Source organism: Ochotona curzoniae, unplaced genomic scaffold, assembly GCF_017591425.1.
Source record: "Ochotona curzoniae isolate NIBS_2020 unplaced genomic scaffold, NIBS_Ocur_1.0 contig_4862, whole genome shotgun sequence".
NCBI lineage: Eukaryota > Metazoa > Chordata > Mammalia > Lagomorpha > Ochotonidae > Ochotona > Ochotona curzoniae.
The window spans coordinates 109,151-125,803 of record NW_024466403.1 but is presented as its reverse complement, the minus strand read 5'-3'; the positions used below and the strand labels follow the sequence as shown (position 1 = coordinate 125,803).

Here is a 16,653-nt window from a genome sequence, read left to right as displayed (position 1 = left end):
TTACACTGCCTTCCGCAGCAACCCCCTCCGCCAAGCCTTTTATGCAATCTGTGTTCTGGCACCTGCAGCGTGTCCTGCCTGTCCCTCACACAGCATTTTCCCGGAACCTGCAGGTGGGAGGGCTTCTACAGAAACTGTAGAAGCCCAACCGCTGGCTGCTCCAGGTGTGGGACTCTCCTCTTCCAGGCGGGCTCCCAACCTCCAGATCTCCCCCAGATTTCCCCCTTAAGGACCAGAAGTAAGGCCCCGGCTTGTGCCCCTGTTGACCATGAGTTGTAGAGCAGAGTCCAATTACTGTTTGTCCAGCAGGGTCTCTGACCTACCGCACTTCCTGGAATCATCTCAGCCTCTGGCTCCTCCCTGCCCCCAGTCCCTGGCAGAGGCACACACAGATGTGGAAATTCTAGATTTTTATTAATTTCATAACTGGAAAACCCCTTGGAAGGAGTCACGTGAACATGGGGCAGAGATCTGAGCAGAGGTGGGAACAGCAGCAGCAGTACCAGGCTCCTGGTTGCCCAGCCTGTGGGAGCTGCCTCAGGGCTCCCAGAGACCAGGTTTACTGAGCTAGCAGCAAGAAACACAAGCCATAGCGTCTGAGGGCGGGTGGTCAGGCAAGAGCAGGGACAAATGACTGATCCTGGCAGGAAACCACAGGTCAGAGCGGTAGAAAGTTTAGGACACCTTGGAGGTGCTCTCTCAGCCAGGGCTGCAGGCGGAAGAGGTTAATATGGAAGTCTCGGGGGGGCGGGCTCTTGCCATAGGGTGCTCTCTTACGTGTGTTTTTGCTGGTGACACAGGGGTTGTAAAGCCCCCAGCTCACCAAGCCCACCTGGGGGGAAGGAGAGAACAAGGTGAGGGCCCAGGTCCTTCCAAAGCCCCACCATCCTTAGCCTCTTAACAGACAGCTGGTCACCCCAATCCTACCTGCTCTCAGCTCACCTGAAAAAACCTGAATCTCCGCTCAAGGAAAATGGCTCCCCCAGACTCTCCTGCCAGCAGAGGACAAGGGACAGTGTCATGTAGGGCAGCAGCACCCACATGCCAGTCACCAGGAGATGGGAACACAGGCTTGGGGGAGCAGGGAGGGGGTGCCTACCCTTGCAGGGGTTGTCGTCCTGCTCAGTACCACTGCACAGGAACTGCTCTGTCACCACCTCGCTGATGTCTGTCAAGTTGGGGAACCTGATCTTGTCTTCAGACACGGCTCGGATGCAGTTATTCCACTGCTGGAGGGGTGAAGTGGGAGGAGAAGGATGAGGTGAGCAACCCGCAGCACACCTGCCAGAGCAGCCAAGCTGAGAGGAGTGGCTTAGGCAGAAGGAGAAGGCAACCTGAGCTTGAGAGGGGAAGAGACCTCTGGCAGTTGCTGTGGCAAGTGGGAGGCTGGGGAGGGGACAGCTCCAACATCTGCAGATATGAGACTCACCTCTGTGCCTGTCTTGAGGTGAACGTTCAGCTGGTTCCCATTCAAGGCGACAAAATGTGCAGGCACACTCTGTTGGCTCAGTAGGTACTTCTCTGCAGCCAGGGAAAGGGCCTATGGCTGTGAATCCTTTCACGAGGCATCCAGACTTCCTGCACCCCAAGCCCTGACTCTGGCTCATCATGCACCCAGAATCCCAGCACTCACCGTGGTCCCGACAGGTACTGCCTTGGGGCTTTCGTAGAGCCAGATTGGCCTCCACTGTGCAGGGAAGACATATGGGCCTGCAGAGAAGGGTGACCGTCACATAGGCCCACTCAGTGCCTGCTTACAGCTGCCCTGCAGGCTGGCCTCCCTTCCCAGTCTCAGACACCTGGCATGGGTGGACATCTTCACTTTCTGGGCCAGCTTCAGCAGGGCAATATCATCACCATAAAACTCCTGGATGCCCTGGCTCTTCTTTGCATGGACATTGAACCCTGAGGGAATGTGCACCTGCTCAATCTGGAATTCTTTGCCTTGCTGGGAGTTGGGATCCCCTGGGAACAATGTGTCCAATTAGGCTGGGCCAGAGCTCCTGAAACAAGAGGCTGGGGGCAGATGGTAGGGATTCCTGCCTTACCCACACTGACCCTCCACAGGGAGCGGTCCTCGGCATTGATGAGGCAGTGAGCTGCTGTAAGGACCCACTGGTCGGAAACAAGGGCCCCTCGGCAGGTTTGCTGGGCCCTGGGCTGCAAGGAAGCAGATGATGTTCAGAGACTTTCACTTCTGGGGGCCAGCTCCTCCCCTGCATGCCTGGTACCTTAAAGGTGACGTGCCAGGGTGTCCTCTCCTGATTGGAGGCATTGGCTGACATATTCCCCACCCCGCAGATCGTGTCTGTGAGCTTGGAGACATCTGTGGGTATGAGGACAGGACAAACGGAGAGCCATCACGTTCAGGTTCCCGTCCTAAGGCACCAGCGATCTATCCCCCTCCCCTCCAGGCTCCCACATCCAGGCGGGACATAGCTCACTCACCCAGCATGTGCTCAAAGACCTGCTGCAGAGCCCTGGCATCCTGCAGGATGAAGGCGTGCCTCTCCCCATCCTTCTTGGAGGCCAGCTCATTCAGCTCTTTCCAGTCCACATCCAGCTTGCCAACACCAATGCCATAGATGTCTGATGGGGAGGAGGGAAGTCACCAGACCCCTGTGGCTTGGGAGTCTTGGGCGCTGGAAACAGGCGCCTGCAGTTTGGAACTCTCTGTGCCCAACGAAGACCCGCCTCGCCCTCAGGCTGGGCCCCACCTCCCTCACTCCTGCTGCCATCCTGACTTCATTTCTTCACCATTACCTGCTCTCTGCTTCCCTCCAGCATGTAGCCTCCTGGAAGCTCCCCCCACGCCGATGCCACCACCTCTGGCCTTGGTCATCCACCCCCCCATTTCTTCAGGACTTACTTTCTTACCTTTTTAAGCCTTGGCTCCAATGTCACGTGCTCAACCAGCCCCCCAGGCCTTGCTTTCCAAAACCTCAATGCCCCTGACACTGTGCCCTCCTTTCTATGTCACCTCCCACCTGCTGCTGGTGCAAAATGATTTCCTAACTTATCTTACTGATTGCCTACAATGGATAGAATCATACACTCTCCTAAAAATATATATATTCTAGCCTTAACCTAACCAGTCATGCCTATGAATCTGACCTTACTTAAGAAAAACGATCTTCAGGCAGCTATATCCACCAGTATGCACATGGCTGGTGCACACAAGAGTCAAGTGTGAGCATATCCCAAGCGTGGTGTCTCGGGGAGCTCCCCAACGAGACTGCGGGACCAAACCCAGACCACAGGGAAAGTCACAAGATATGCGGTTCAACCTTGGAGTGCATATATCAGAACTGGGCCTCCTTAGTACCTGATACCCATGCAATTAGAGAACATACCCAAATAAACAAATGGGACTACGTTAAGCAAAGAAGTTTCTGCAGAGCAAAGGGAACAATCAACAAAGTAAAAAAGCAACCAACAGAACGGGAGATCTTTGCACACTACACAGGAGACAGAGGGCTAATTCCAGAATATACAAAGAACTCCAGAACAACAATAACATCAAAAGAAACAAACCAGTTAAGAAAGGAGCATGGGAAATGAGCAGACACTGTACAGAGAACACACCCAGAGAGACATGACGAGCAGCTCATCTAAGCCAAGAGAAGGAAAGCAGAGCAGGTGAATCAACTCCCCCTGTCATGTTTCACAGCAGATGTCCAGGTCTGTGGGGACCATGCAGTAGACCTGGTCAGCAATGAAGCCACCGCCTCAGAACTATTAAGACCAGTCAAGTAACACCCTTGGAACACTTCCCCACATCAGGGTCTCTAAGGTATCATCAGATGACTGCCCCCAGCCCCAGGTGCTGGTGTAGTGTGACAGCAAGGAAAAGCATTCCCCCACCTCCTCCTCACCCCTGCAAACACAGAAGAAGAAAAAAAAAAACTGAAGCATTTATCTCACCCACCTTCCTCCACACCTTGACCCTCACATGCAAAACAAAGGTCTGCCTGTGTATGCATCACTCTCAGCAATGTAATCAAAATTAAACATAAAATTTTAAATGTTACAAGAAAAATGGTGGGCCCAATGCAATAGCCTAGTGGCTAAATCATCTTGCATGCACTGGGATCCCATATGGGTGCCAGTTCATGTTCCAGCTGCTCCACTTCCCTTCCAGCTCCTTGCTGGTGGCCTGGGAAAGCTATAGATGACCCAAAGCCAAAGCTCTTAAGGACTCCTGGATTTGGATCAACTCAGCTCTGGCCATTGCGGCCACTTGGGAAGTGAACCAGCAGATGGATGATCTTTCTCTGTCTCTCCTGCTCTGTGTAAATCTGACTTTTCAATAAAAATGAATAAATCTTTTTTTAAAAAGTGGTGTCTAGAGATGTAGTTAAGTTCAAATGAGGCTATCCTGGATTAAGCCGAGCCTCCATTCAGTAACTGGAGTCATAAAGAAGGCTGGGGTGGGCCCAGTGCAATAGCCTAGTGGCTAAAGTCCTTGCCTTGAACTCACCAGGATCCCATATGGGTGCCGGTTCTAATCCCGGCAGCCCCGCTTCCCATCCAGCTCCCTGCTTGTGGCCTGGGAAAGCAGTCGAGGACGGCCCAAAGCCTTGGGACCCTGCACCCATGATGGAGACCCAGCAGAAGTTCCTGCTTCTATCTGTGACTTCTAGCGCTGGCTGTTGCGGTCACTTGGGGAGTGAATCAATGGACAGATTTTTCTCTCTCTGTCTCTCTCCTCCTCTCTGTATATCTGCTTTTCCAATTAAAAAAAAAAATGAATCTTTAAAAACAAAAAAGGATTTAGTTTGGGGATCTGTGTTGTTAAGCCATTGCCAACACACCAGCTTCTTATGTGAATGTTGGTTCAGGTCCTGGCTGCTCCACTTCTGACCAGGCTCCCTGCTGACGCAGCTGGGAAGGCAGTGGAAGGTGATCCAAGTGCTTGGGCCCCTGCACCGGCGTGGTGGACCTGGGTCATCTGAGGCTTCTGGTTTCAGCTTCACCCAGCCAAGGCTTTGGGGGCCATTTTGGGAGTAAACCAATGGAAAAATGATTCTGTCTCTCCCCTTCCACACCCCAGCCCGCTGTGTAACTCTGTCTTTCAAATAATAAAGCTTTTAAAAAATGAAGAAGGGAGTTTGAACACACAGTTGAAAGGACACCACGGAGTGACACCAGTGTGCACCCAGGAAAGAAGGCGAGGTGTAGATGAAGCAGGGGTGGAAACTGTGCTGCCACAAGCCCTAGAAACACGTGGAGCCCCAGGAGCTGGAAGAAGCAGGGCAGGAGTCTTCCCCAGAGGCCCAGGTGGAACATGGCCTTGCCCACTGCTTGTGGCCTAACCCCAGCTGTGAGCAAATTCCCGCCTGCCTTTGCAACTCTCAGGGCTGTCACTTGTTACAGTAGCCCTGGGAAACTAACCAACACTTCCTTCAGTTGGCAATCGAGCAGCTGTGTTGTTGTTGCTGGCACTGAAGCCCCAGCACTCAGGACAGTGTTTGCTCCAGGCACCCGCGAGGGGATCTACAGTCACTGAATCGGTAACAAGAACTTACGGTCTTACATCATTAAATGTAGGTGCTGGAAGAAAGGCCTAAAGTCACCTCTTCCCAAGGAAGGCCTTGGCCCCTTACAATCATCACTATAGGCCATGGGCAAAGACAGACCCACCAGGGGGTGGGCCACAGGGTCCATTCTCTCCCATCCTTGCTCCATTTGTGGTCCATTTCATTCCCAGAAGGCTCTGCAGGACACTCAGGCCGAGGGAGGTCTTCAGCCACAGTCCGGACAGCAACAGCGGCAGAGGGAGCTCCCGTGTGCCTCTTTGATTTCTCCTGCTTTATCGTCAGGTGTGGTTGAGCCCTTAACCCTAGCCTTCTGCTAAGGAGGAAGGTGGAGGGTCTGAGTTTTGCCTTCCTAGGGCTGAAGTTTAAGAGGAATCAGTTCATCCCTGAGAGGTAGGAAGGGGACAATGTGAGGGAAGCATTGCTCCAAAATTCCCTTCTGGCCAAAGATCAGTGCAATTTGTGCTTAAGCTAAACTGGAGATATTGTTGGGACAGCTGGCCCCAGGACCATACAAGGCCCATGAAATCATTTGGTGTGGCCCTTCCAAGGCAACCTCCAGTACAGTCCAAAATTCAGTACATTTGCAGCAGGCTCACCTTGAAGTGCATAACTGTGTATGGGCTGTGAATGAGACTATAGATGTCCTGTTGGCCCTTGGCAGAGAAAAAGCTTCCCCACCTCTGCTCTGGAGGAAAAATTGCCTAGGCCATGGGAGCTATCTGCATGGCTTAGAGAAACAATAAGGAACGCAGGTCTCATCACAGGTGGTAATGATGGTGGTGGTGATGGCTGCGGTGACAGTGGCTAACATATTACACGAGTGTTTTTCTGAGCCTCTTTCTCCATTGTCCTGAATTAGGTCCCAGGAACACTCCCTCTAACAGACAAAGAAGTTGCCCACCGGGGGCCCGGCATGATGGCTCAACTGACTAATCCTCTACCTGCAAGCACCCGCATCCCATTTGTGCTCTGCTTTATGCCTCACTTCCCACCCAGCTCCCTGCTTGTGGCCTGGGAAAGCAGTAGAGGATGGCCCAAAGCCTTGGGATCCTGAATCCACATGGGAGACCAGAAAGAAGTCCTGGGCTCCTGGCTTCAGATCACCTCAGCTCCAGCTGTTGCAGCCATTTGGGGAGTGAACCAGGGGATGGAAGATCTTTCTGTAAATCTGATTTTTCAGTAAAAATAAACAAATTTTCTTTAAAAAGAAAGAAAGAAAGAAAGAAAGAAAGAAAGAAAGAAAGAAAGAAAGAAAGAAAGAAAGAAAGAGAAAGAAAGAAAGAAAGAAAGAAAGAAACTGCCCCAGTCACAGCCCATAAAAGATGAAACAGAAGTTGCAGCCACAGGCAATTTGACACCTGGTTCTTGTCCACAGGATGGCACAGACTTATAGCCATGCACCTCTGAGCCACAGCCTTGAGGCCAGCGCCCCAGATGGAGGCCTCACTGCCCCATCCAGGGCCAGCACAGATGGGGTGGGAAGCAGGAGGCTCACCCAGATAGTCATTCCTGTTGTTCTTGATGTTGAGGAGATCCATGATGTTATTAACAGCGAGCCTGGGAGAGCCACCCATGTTGGATTTGCCTAAAGCGCAGAAGAGGAAGGATCATTCTTCTGGGTGAACGGCAGGATTCCCTGGATACACCAGAGGAGTGTGGAAGCTTAGGAAACTCAACCCTTGAGCTGCCCCTGTAGGTTTCAAAACACACTGTCTACTGAGGTTGTCTGCATTCCAGGCTCTGAGCCAGGAGCTCAGGTAATTCCTCTCATTTAACTCCCAGGATAGGTGCATGTCCTAGGTTCATGGACAAGAAGGCCAAGTCCCACAGAGGCCGTATAACTGGAGCAACATCTAGAGGCAAACACTGGAAGCCAAACGTGCCGCAGACTGCTGCTCCCCGCCACGGCTCTCGCAGCTCTTGCCAGAAACCCAGCCTCCCCGCGCAGCCCTCTGCTGCCCAGGATGGGTTCAAACCCCAAAGTGCTTTTCCCACAACCTGCTTGAGCTGCTCTCCATAGAACTCGCATGAGGACGGGAGGGAAGGCAGCTATCATTACCAGCATATCGCTGTAGTTACTGTCATCACTGTCAACAGTGTTTTGATTTTAAATCAGAAATGGGGACCCAAATTGGCAGAGGGAGAAGCAGAACCCAGGCTTCCACCCTTCCACCCTGTAAGTCTCACTGCACCCACCATCTGTCAGAAGGATGATGGCATGTCGGATTTCCTGCCAGGCTGTTTCCTTGTGAAGGCGTTGTATCTGATTACTTATCATGTTAAAGACAGCCTCTAGTGCCTTGTAGATGTTGGTGCCGGTTCCATTCTCATGATCTAGAGGATGCCAAAAGGAAGCATTCTCTCAGAAACCTTGCGCCTGCTGCCTAGGGAAGGGATCATTGCACCCTAACCACTGGAACGCAGCTTAGTAATGGGTTTACTATGCTCAGGCCTTGGCCCTCCAGAGAGTCAGCATCATTACAGGTTTAAACCCTGAAAGTCTTTTCAGGGGCTGGCCCTGTGGCATAGTGGGTTAAGCCATTGCCTGTGATCCCAGTATCCCAAGTGGGTGCTGGTTCAAGTCCTACTTAGTCCACTTCCAATCCAACTCTGTTAGTGTGCCTGGAAAAGAAGTGAAAGATTGCCCTGGACCTGGGCCTCTGCCATTCACATGGAAAAACAGATGAAGTTCCAGGTTCCTGCTTGAGCCAGGCCAACCCTCTTATTACAACCGTTTAGAAAGTGAATCAGCAGTTCTCTTTCTCACACACTCTCTCTCATGCTATCCTTATCTCTGTAACTCTGCCTTTCAAATAAATGAACACATCTTTTAAAAATAAAAAAAATAATAAATTCAGGTCCTTCCACCTTAGAAACTTCTCATGCATCATCCCATCTAAGACTGCCTTAAAGTCCCAAGAGACAAAGATGAGGTTCTCAAAGGACTCAGTTGCTTTAGCCATCTTCTACCTGCCACCCACGTCGTCTTATACCATGTGCACGTGAGTGCTGCAGGGAGACTGTGGTGTTGAGTCGTGAAAGCTATACCACATGGTTTTGGTGTCTGGTGGGAGCTTAGGACCAGCACAACGCATCAGAACATGCCACGCATTCGTGTAAGGCACGAGGTGCTGGAAGCTGAGACTATCACACCCTGATCCTGGACTAGGACAACAGCCCAGAGCCCCAGACCCCCAAGTGTCACCAAGAAGCCTGCCCTTGTTTCTTGTCCAGGACTTATCCTCCCTTCCCTTCACTGGCTTACACCCGTACCTTCATACTTGGCATTCTCCAGACTGCTGATCACTTCCGTCATGTCCCGGGAGTTCTCATGCAGGATGGACATGATGACTTTGGGGTGGGAGGCAAAGGTGATGATGGCGACATTCAGATTGATCTCAAAGCTAAAAATCTGCAAAGGGCAAGTCAGAGGCAGCATGAGGGATGGTGGTGGGTGTGTGACCGTGAGAGACCCAGCAGAGGATTCTCGAAGGAGCAGAGAACCTACAGGGAGATGGATGGAGAGAAGGTCCACACGGAGCCTCCTCCTAAAGAATTACACTGTGGGTGTCAGCCTGGTTAGGCCACCACCCCTTGTGATGCTGGCATCACTTACTAGAGTGTGGCTCCACTTCTGATCCAGCTCCCTGCATATGCACTTGGGAACACAGTGGATGATGGCCTGAGCACTTGGGTCCCTACCACCCACATGGGAGACTCAGACGCAGTTCTGGGACCCTGGCTTTAGCCTGGTCCAGCCAGCCTTGGCTGTTGCAACCATTTGGGGAATGAACCAAAGGATGAAAGATCTCTCTGTATCTATCCATCTCTTCTTTTTTCTTTGCTACTTCACCTTCAAATAAATAATTATTTTAAAAACAAATTTTTAACTTAAAAAAGGAGGAAAAACCATCTATTGATGTAGATTATTGCAAAAAGCACAGTTATGAAAGTGAGCAAGTGAGCAAGAGCAAGTGAGGAACTGAAAGTAATGGTTTCCAAATGCTGCTCTTCGTGCATCCCGTCTATCTCGGAAGATGGGAACTGGAAGCAGAGCAAGAGCCCGCAAGCGTGGATGGCGGCCTGTATGCGGTTTCCTGACCCTGTCCACCATGTGCGTGGCGCTGTCTTTGAAAATGTTAAAAGTCTCTTCAGACACACTCTGGGAAGCATCCAGAAGCAGGTACAAGTTCAGGTGACCCGAGCGTTGGATTTGGATTTTGCGGCCCAGATTTTCTGGAGAAATGCAAAAGGAACAAGTTCAGAGGCCCACGCCTTCCCAAGCTCTTTCCTAACGAGGTGGTGGGATAGGGGTGCAGCCTCCCAGACTCCCCTGCAGTGGCTGAGCCCACCACAGGCTCCATTGGCCCCTGGGAGGCTCGCTCGTGCCTGCTCCAACACAGGCCCAACTCCCTCAGCCCTGCCTCAAACACTCACCTTTCTTCTTCATCTGGGTGGGATTGGTGGCTCCAAACACATTGGTCAAGGAAGTGCCCAAAGCAGAGGCCACATCCTCAGGGAAGTCATACGAGTAGGGTTCTGGTGGGAAGAGTCACCCAGGAATCAGCTGGAAGCCTGGGCCCAGTAGGCTCCCAGCCTCCCTGGGAAGGGATGGGAAGGCAGGGTAGCTAGGCAGGGCGGTTACTCACGGCGGCAGATGGGCTCTGTTCCACTCCAGACCCCGTTGCCTTGGCACTCCCGCTCTGCAGACCCTGTCAGCACCAAATTCGAGGAGCAGCGATATTTGACCTTGTCCCCATGGCCAAAGCGAGAGCCTGTCCGCACAGCGCCCACTGAAACTCCCGGGTTGGGGCAGTGGCCAGCTGATGGTGAACAAAGGAAGAAAGGCAGAGGTGAACAGGACGCCAAGAATCCTGGCCACCCAGCCCCGTGCACTCTTCCCACCAGACTCCACCCTCAGACCACAGGGCCACCAAGGGTCCTTTGGATACACTCAAATTGTGCTTCCCCAGTGGTGTTGATGAAAAGCCTTAAGGAGGGCGACATGTATAGCAGCCTTGGTGGACAGCTGCAGCATTAGATTCTGAGGCACGGACTTGGTCAGTGTCTGTTTCAGAGCTCCAGGGAAGATGTGAGTTGAGGAGCCCCACCCCTGTGTGAAGAATATTGGCATTTCCTAAACTTCAAGGAGACATCACCTTGCACTTCCTCAAACAGCCAGCACTAAAATGCCACGTGATGGAGAGGCTGCAGAGTGACTGGAGCTGTGCCCGCTGCAGGAGTGTTCATCAGTGACACTATCTGTTTTGGCCAACAGGTGCCAGTCTGGCATCTTGCCTGACATCGAGATCATTGGTGGCAGGTACACAGCCGTGTCACTAGGCACGTGTGAAATGCTCATTGAGCTCCGCCTGTATATGGCGAAAAACCACACAGCAGCAAAAACCAACAAGCTGCCAGTATGTGTGCCACAGGGATAACACTCTCAAAGGTGGAATGCCAACAGAAGCCAGGGGCAAACGGCATGGCTCTATGCTTTCAGCTAGATGAAGTGGGAGGACAAGCTGCTCCTGAGTGGGGACAGCGGTCAGAAGAGAGGTTGCCTGGTGGGAGGGAACAGGAGGGGGCCTCCGTCTTGGAAGCTAGAAGCACTCACGAAGCTAAAGGCTTGAATTTTGTATACTTTGCTATAACTGGGTAATAAATACTTCAGTTTTAAACTAAGTGACATTTGTGTTTGAAAAAAATTTGGCCAGGACTGAAGAGCACAAGTCACAGGCCAACAGGTGGGCCTTGGGTGAGGAGACAGTCCTGCTACTGTGTGGACTCCGATTGCTCAGCTCTACAACCTCAGAGCTCCCCAGCCCCGCAGGGAATCCTGGGGTTCCTGTTTCTGTCCAGCAAAACTGTCACCCCCACAGGGGCAGTAACAACCACGCCAGAGGCTTCAGATGCTCACTGATAATCAGTGCATTTGGCACGCATGGCAACCCCAAGGGGTCAGCACTCCTAGCCCCAGTGTACGCACTAAAGCAAAACAATACGAAACTGAGGCATAGAGAGGCTAAACAACCTGCCCCAAAGACTATCCAAGTCAAGGCCAAGGAGCCGGCATTTGACCTTGCAGTTAGAACACCCAAATCTGGGTTCAAATCCAGGCTCCATCCCCAGTTCCAGCTTCTTGGTTATGCAGACTCTGGGAGGCAGCAGTGACAGCTCAAGTCATCTGTGTGGGAGACCTGTGCTGGGTGCTTGGCTCCCGCTGTGGCCTGGCTCAGCCCCACCACTGTGGGCATTTAGGGAATGAATCAGTGGATGGAAGCCTTCATCCCTCAACTAAAATAAAAAATAAAATAAAATAAAATAAGTTGAATCCAACGCTGGCTCCAGAGACAAGGTACTTAGCACAGCAGTCCACTTTGCTATCTCTCTCCCAGCGAATCCTCCCTGCACTGAAGTATGCTGAAAAGCAGAGCAGGGCGAGTGGAGCCTGTGTGGGCTCTGCAGCTTCGCACCAACCACCCAGGGCAAGGTGAATCCCGATACCTCCAAGGGTGCTCGTTGTGGCGCTCCAAGCACCAGGCCCCCCAGACACGCCCTGGGTACTCACTTGGCTGCAGCAGCCAGGGCACTCACCCCCATTGTCGCACACTGCTGTCTCTCCATCCCACATGCCGTTGGGGCGACAGTGCCGCACAGGTGAGCCCTGCAGCGTGAAGCCATCCTCACACTGGAAGCTCACATTGCCGCCCACAGGGTAGGCAGCCAGCCGTGGAGTGTACATGCCATTCTCGAAGGACACAGGAGCTGGGCAGCGCACAGCTGGGAGAGAGGGGGGGAATGCAGAGTGAGGCAGTAACCCCTGAGCTGGGTACTGGGCAGCTCATCCTCCTGCTGGGATGCTTGGGAGCGGCCTCTCAGCCACCACAACACACAAATAGCCAGGTGACTTCTGTACTGTGGTTGTCTGTGGCAACGGGTTGGATCTCAGCAATTTCCACAATTCACATCAATTCATTAATAAATAACCACTTTCCTCGACTGCCTGCGGACAGTGGCCACCCCCACCCTTCCCCTGGGGTCCCTAGTTGTCTGTGAGATGCTTGGACCATTCAGCATCCATTCTTAGTGGTCTCTGCTACATGGGCAACTGTAGGTCAAAAGTCATCTGTGGCAACCAAGTGGCCACAATCACCATCAAAGTCCAACAGGTGATGGACAATCTCCAAAACACCTTGCAAAATACCTCCACATAAGTGGCCTGGTCACACCCACTCCGTCCCTGCTCCACACATTGTGTTAATCCCCATCCTAAAGCCAAGGTGGGGGATGGCCCCTGCTGGAGTTCCCTGAGCAGTGCTGGCCAGGAGCCTTACGTCTGCAGATGGCCTTGGTCCACCGCGTGCTTCCCGGAGTCTGCCACTGTCCGTTTTTCTGGCACAGTCGCGACGGTGGGAACGGGTAACGGCCTTGGGGGCAGGAGTAGGTGAGGAGGCTCCCAGGAGCCCAGCCATGGCTGAGGGTGAAGGTACCCCCAGTGATGTTCACATTCTGAGTGCAGGAAGGAAGGGCAGGTGCCAGGGCTGCAGGCGTGGGCACAGGCAAAGGAAAAAAATCACTGACCAAAAGGGAAAGCAAAAGATACCAAGCACTCACACCTGGACCCCAACCTGAGAAAATCAGCTTCACCCACAGACCCCCAAAGCCCCGTCCGCCACCTCCTACCTGGATACAGGAGCAGCAAGCAAAAGAGAGCGGTCGGCAGGTCCATGGGATCCACCTGGGGGCAGAGAGAACAACACTGACAGAGGGAAGAGGTCGTCTGACTTCCCGAAAAGCAGGGCTGGCTCAGCAGCTGCTACATTTCCTGCCGGAAAATGAAAATGAGAGAGTGGTGAGGGGGACGACTTCTTAATAGGAGCAGAGGAAGCAGGGTCCGGGGGCTGAGCAGAGGGGCAAAACCCTTTACCCTGATGACCCTCTGTAATGGCAGGCCCTGTTGACTGCTCCCGAGCTCCACCTGCCTGTCGCACACACATGCACACGCACACAGGTACACACACACACACACACACACACACACACACACTCACCTGTGCACACTTGTCCCCACAGACTCTTGGTGTTGTATGCATAATCTAAAGCACACAAACTGACAGACCATCCAAGTATTGCGAAACATTTTGTGTTTAGTAAAGTTTCGTTTCCTTTCAGACTTTGCCAAGTGGATTTTACTCCCTGTGAAAATCATACTGCCTTCTTGAATATAAACCTCAAAGGGATTGAGATGGATTTTCCTAGAATTTCTTCTTCAATAGGAAGAGTTCCAGTCCCTTTCCTGCCCGAGGTCCTATTCCCAGAAAGAATCGAAAGACATGCATGAAATCAGCACTGGGCTGTGGAGCCAGGAAAAAGGTTTAGAACATTTTTTGTGGATGCTTCCAGTAGACTAAATTCCCAGCTTACAGCATAAAATTTAATTGGGGTTAGCTATTTGAAGGAAACAAAGTATTTTGGATTAGGGAGTTCTTTTTTCTTTCTTTCTTTCTTGCTTGCTTTCTTTCTTTTAAAAAGATCTATTTATTTTTATTTGAAAAGGCAGAGTTACACAGAGAGAAGGAGAGACAGAAACAGAGAGCTCTTCCTTCTGCTGGTTCAATTCCCAAAGAGCCACAGCTACTGGAGCTGAGCCAGAAGCTTCTTCTGGATCTTCCAAGCGGATGCAGGGGCCCAAGCACCTGGCTCATCTTCTGCTGCTTTCCTAGGCACATTAGCAGGGAGCTGGGTTGGAAGTGGAGCAGCTGACACTCAAGCCATCACCCCTGATGGGATGCTGGCATGAGGGCAAGTGCCTGCAAGTCATAACCTGCGCGTGCGTGAATGTGTGTTCATCTCCCAATCCTACAGAAATCTCTTACTGTACTTTTCGCTTTACTTAAAAGAGAAACAAAGAGACAGCCAGAGAGCTTGTTCGCACCCCAAAGGCCCACAACAGCCAGGGCTGAGTCAGGCCAAAGCTAGGAGCCAGAAACTCAACTCTGTGACTTTCCTGTGACCTGCAGGGACCCTCTCAGTGTGCACATCCGTAGGAAGCTGGATCAAAAGCAGAGTAGCCAGTACTGGAACCAGGTTCTCGCTCTAGGACAGCAGGTATCCTGCTTCAATATTCTTTCAGACAACGTGGAGTATAAATAAATAAGACCAATCAAAAATGAAGTGGCTGGGTGAATGTTTGACCTAGGAGCTAAGGTACCCACAGCAGGGTTTGATATCCAGCTTCAAATCCCCACTCCAGCTTCCGGTTAATGCAGCCCTGGGATGACCTGAAGAACTGGGTTCTGGTCTTCTATCTGAGAAGCCTGAGCTGCGTTCCAGATCCCAGCTTTGGCCCTGGCCCAGCCTCAGCTGTGGTAAGCATTTGCAAAATGGGCTGGATGATGGCAGCTGTTTCCTGTGTATGTGTGTCTCTCTGTACATTTATTTCTGCTTTTCAAAAAAAAAAAAAAAAGAGTATTTTGAAGAAGATGAGAAGGACCTGGTACCATGGTGTAACAGATGAATCCTCTGCTGTGAGCTGGCATCCCTTAGGAGCATGAGTCTGAGTCCTGCCTACTCCGTTTTGGATCCAGCTCCCTTGCTGGGGTCCGTGCAGTAGGTGTGGATGGCACGAAGGTGTGAAGAGAACAGCTCCCCTGTTTGGCAGGGCCCGGGGGAGCTTCCAGCTGTTTGGCAGGGCCCGGCGCATTTCTCTCTGACCACCCTGACGCTGTTTCATCCCCTGGCTGCATGAACACTCAAGCACCCCACTTAGAATTCTGTATTCTTTGGAGGCATTGTTGTTTGCCCCTGTTGGACAGTTTTTGCAACTGATGTGAGCTTGAGAGTTAACGTCACTGATAATGTCTTGGTGAGTGGGCCTTTGACAACTTACACACAGGAGCACAATTAAGCCCATGCCAATTTTGGACACCTTATTGTGTGCTAATTATTGCTTCAGAATCTGGCCCAGACATACAGCACACCCTCTGGGAAGGGGCTTGATATATGTCCTAAATATTAATACAAGTGATGGGAGTGAGAGCTGAAACTGCTATGGCAATAAATATAGTTATTGTTATCTCATAGGCTAGCCTGTCTTTGCAATTTTTTTGGAACATAGAAAATGTAATTGTTTTAGCTGCTTTTATAATTTTTAGCTAGAGGAATTAAGGATGCTTTTATTAAAGAAAAATGCTTTTGATTATTGTCTTATTGTTTATGGGGTTGTAGGGGTCTATAGTTGTAGGGAGATTTAACATTTGAAGTTTCTATTTTAGATTTTAGGTTTTTTCCCTTATAACCTATTTTCCCATTAAATGATGGGTAAATTGTAGAAGTAAAAATGTGGTGGGAAAGTACTACTGATTAGCAGATAATCGCATGTGCCTTGGCCTTGGAGTCCTGGCTGTTGCTCCATGGCTACTGTTGAAGAATAAACAATAGCTTGCTTTGAAGAATATGAATACAGTATTTTGCAAAATTATCTTTAGGAGCACCTGCTTAGCCTTGGAGTGCAGACGGAATGATCAAATGTCTGTACATGCCCCCTTAATTTTGAAAAGAAAAAAATAGAATAGTTGCTTGTGCAGAAGCTTGAGAAGGGTTTTGAGTAAATAAAAAGGACAGTTTTTTCCTGAGCGGTTGTGAGAATGCACCAAATGTCTGTGTCTGTGTCTTTCTTTATCGCCGACTCCACGCACCCTTCCCGAGCTCCGAACTCGGCTGGAGCTGGACTCCGGCAAGTGGCGCCCAACGTGAGGGCTCGACGAAGGTAAGTCTTTTCTCTTTTTCTTTGCGGCGTGGATAGGACTTCACCCAGGGTGCTGCAGGCCCCCTGACAGAAGGTCAGGTTAGGAGGGGTGAATAGTCAGAACATTTCTTGAGAAGTTTTGTACCCTCTGTTTCTATAGAGTAAAAATGGGACAGAGTGCATCAAGTGACAGAAGCTTGTACGCTGATATTATTAAGCATACTTTACAAAAGAGAGGCATTAATGTTAGTAAAAAAGAGCTTTCAGCATTTTTGCAGTTTATACGGACAATTAGTCCTTGGTTCCCGGAGGAAGGAACTTTAGATTCACAGACATGGGATCAAGTAGGGAATGACATAAAGA

At 51.1% G+C, this 16,653-nt stretch overlaps 1 protein-coding gene across 4 annotated transcripts; it reads right to left on the bottom strand.

Annotated features, from left to right (window-relative positions):
* Positions 1 to 395: 395 nt before the first annotated feature.
* On the bottom strand, positions 396 to 13,616 carry C2 (complement C2). Of its 4 annotated transcripts, XM_040988396.1 has the most exons (19): positions 13,595 to 13,616; positions 13,227 to 13,281; positions 12,878 to 13,084; positions 12,138 to 12,323; positions 10,190 to 10,363; positions 9,978 to 10,079; positions 9,643 to 9,776; positions 8,814 to 8,952; positions 7,737 to 7,874; positions 7,036 to 7,125; positions 2,449 to 2,589; positions 2,232 to 2,326; positions 2,049 to 2,160; positions 1,800 to 1,965; positions 1,634 to 1,710; positions 1,430 to 1,521; positions 1,100 to 1,229; positions 943 to 992; positions 396 to 832 (listed from the first exon to the last, which is right to left on the bottom strand). In XM_040988396.1, exons 2-19 carry the CDS (start codon positions 13,270 to 13,272, stop codon positions 659 to 661), a joined length of 2,253 nt encoding a protein of 750 aa, XP_040844330.1. In that variant the 5' UTR covers positions 13,273 to 13,281; positions 13,595 to 13,616; the 3' UTR covers positions 396 to 658. The 4 variants fall into 4 exon arrangements, with proteins under 4 accessions (XP_040844330.1, XP_040844329.1, XP_040844331.1 ...); XM_040988395.1 differs by lacking the exon at positions 13,595 to 13,616 and having other exon boundaries at positions 13,227 to 13,351; XM_040988397.1 differs by lacking the exon at positions 13,595 to 13,616 and having other exon boundaries at positions 1,100 to 1,226; positions 13,227 to 13,351.
* Between the last annotated feature and the right edge of the window lie 3,037 nt (positions 13,617 to 16,653).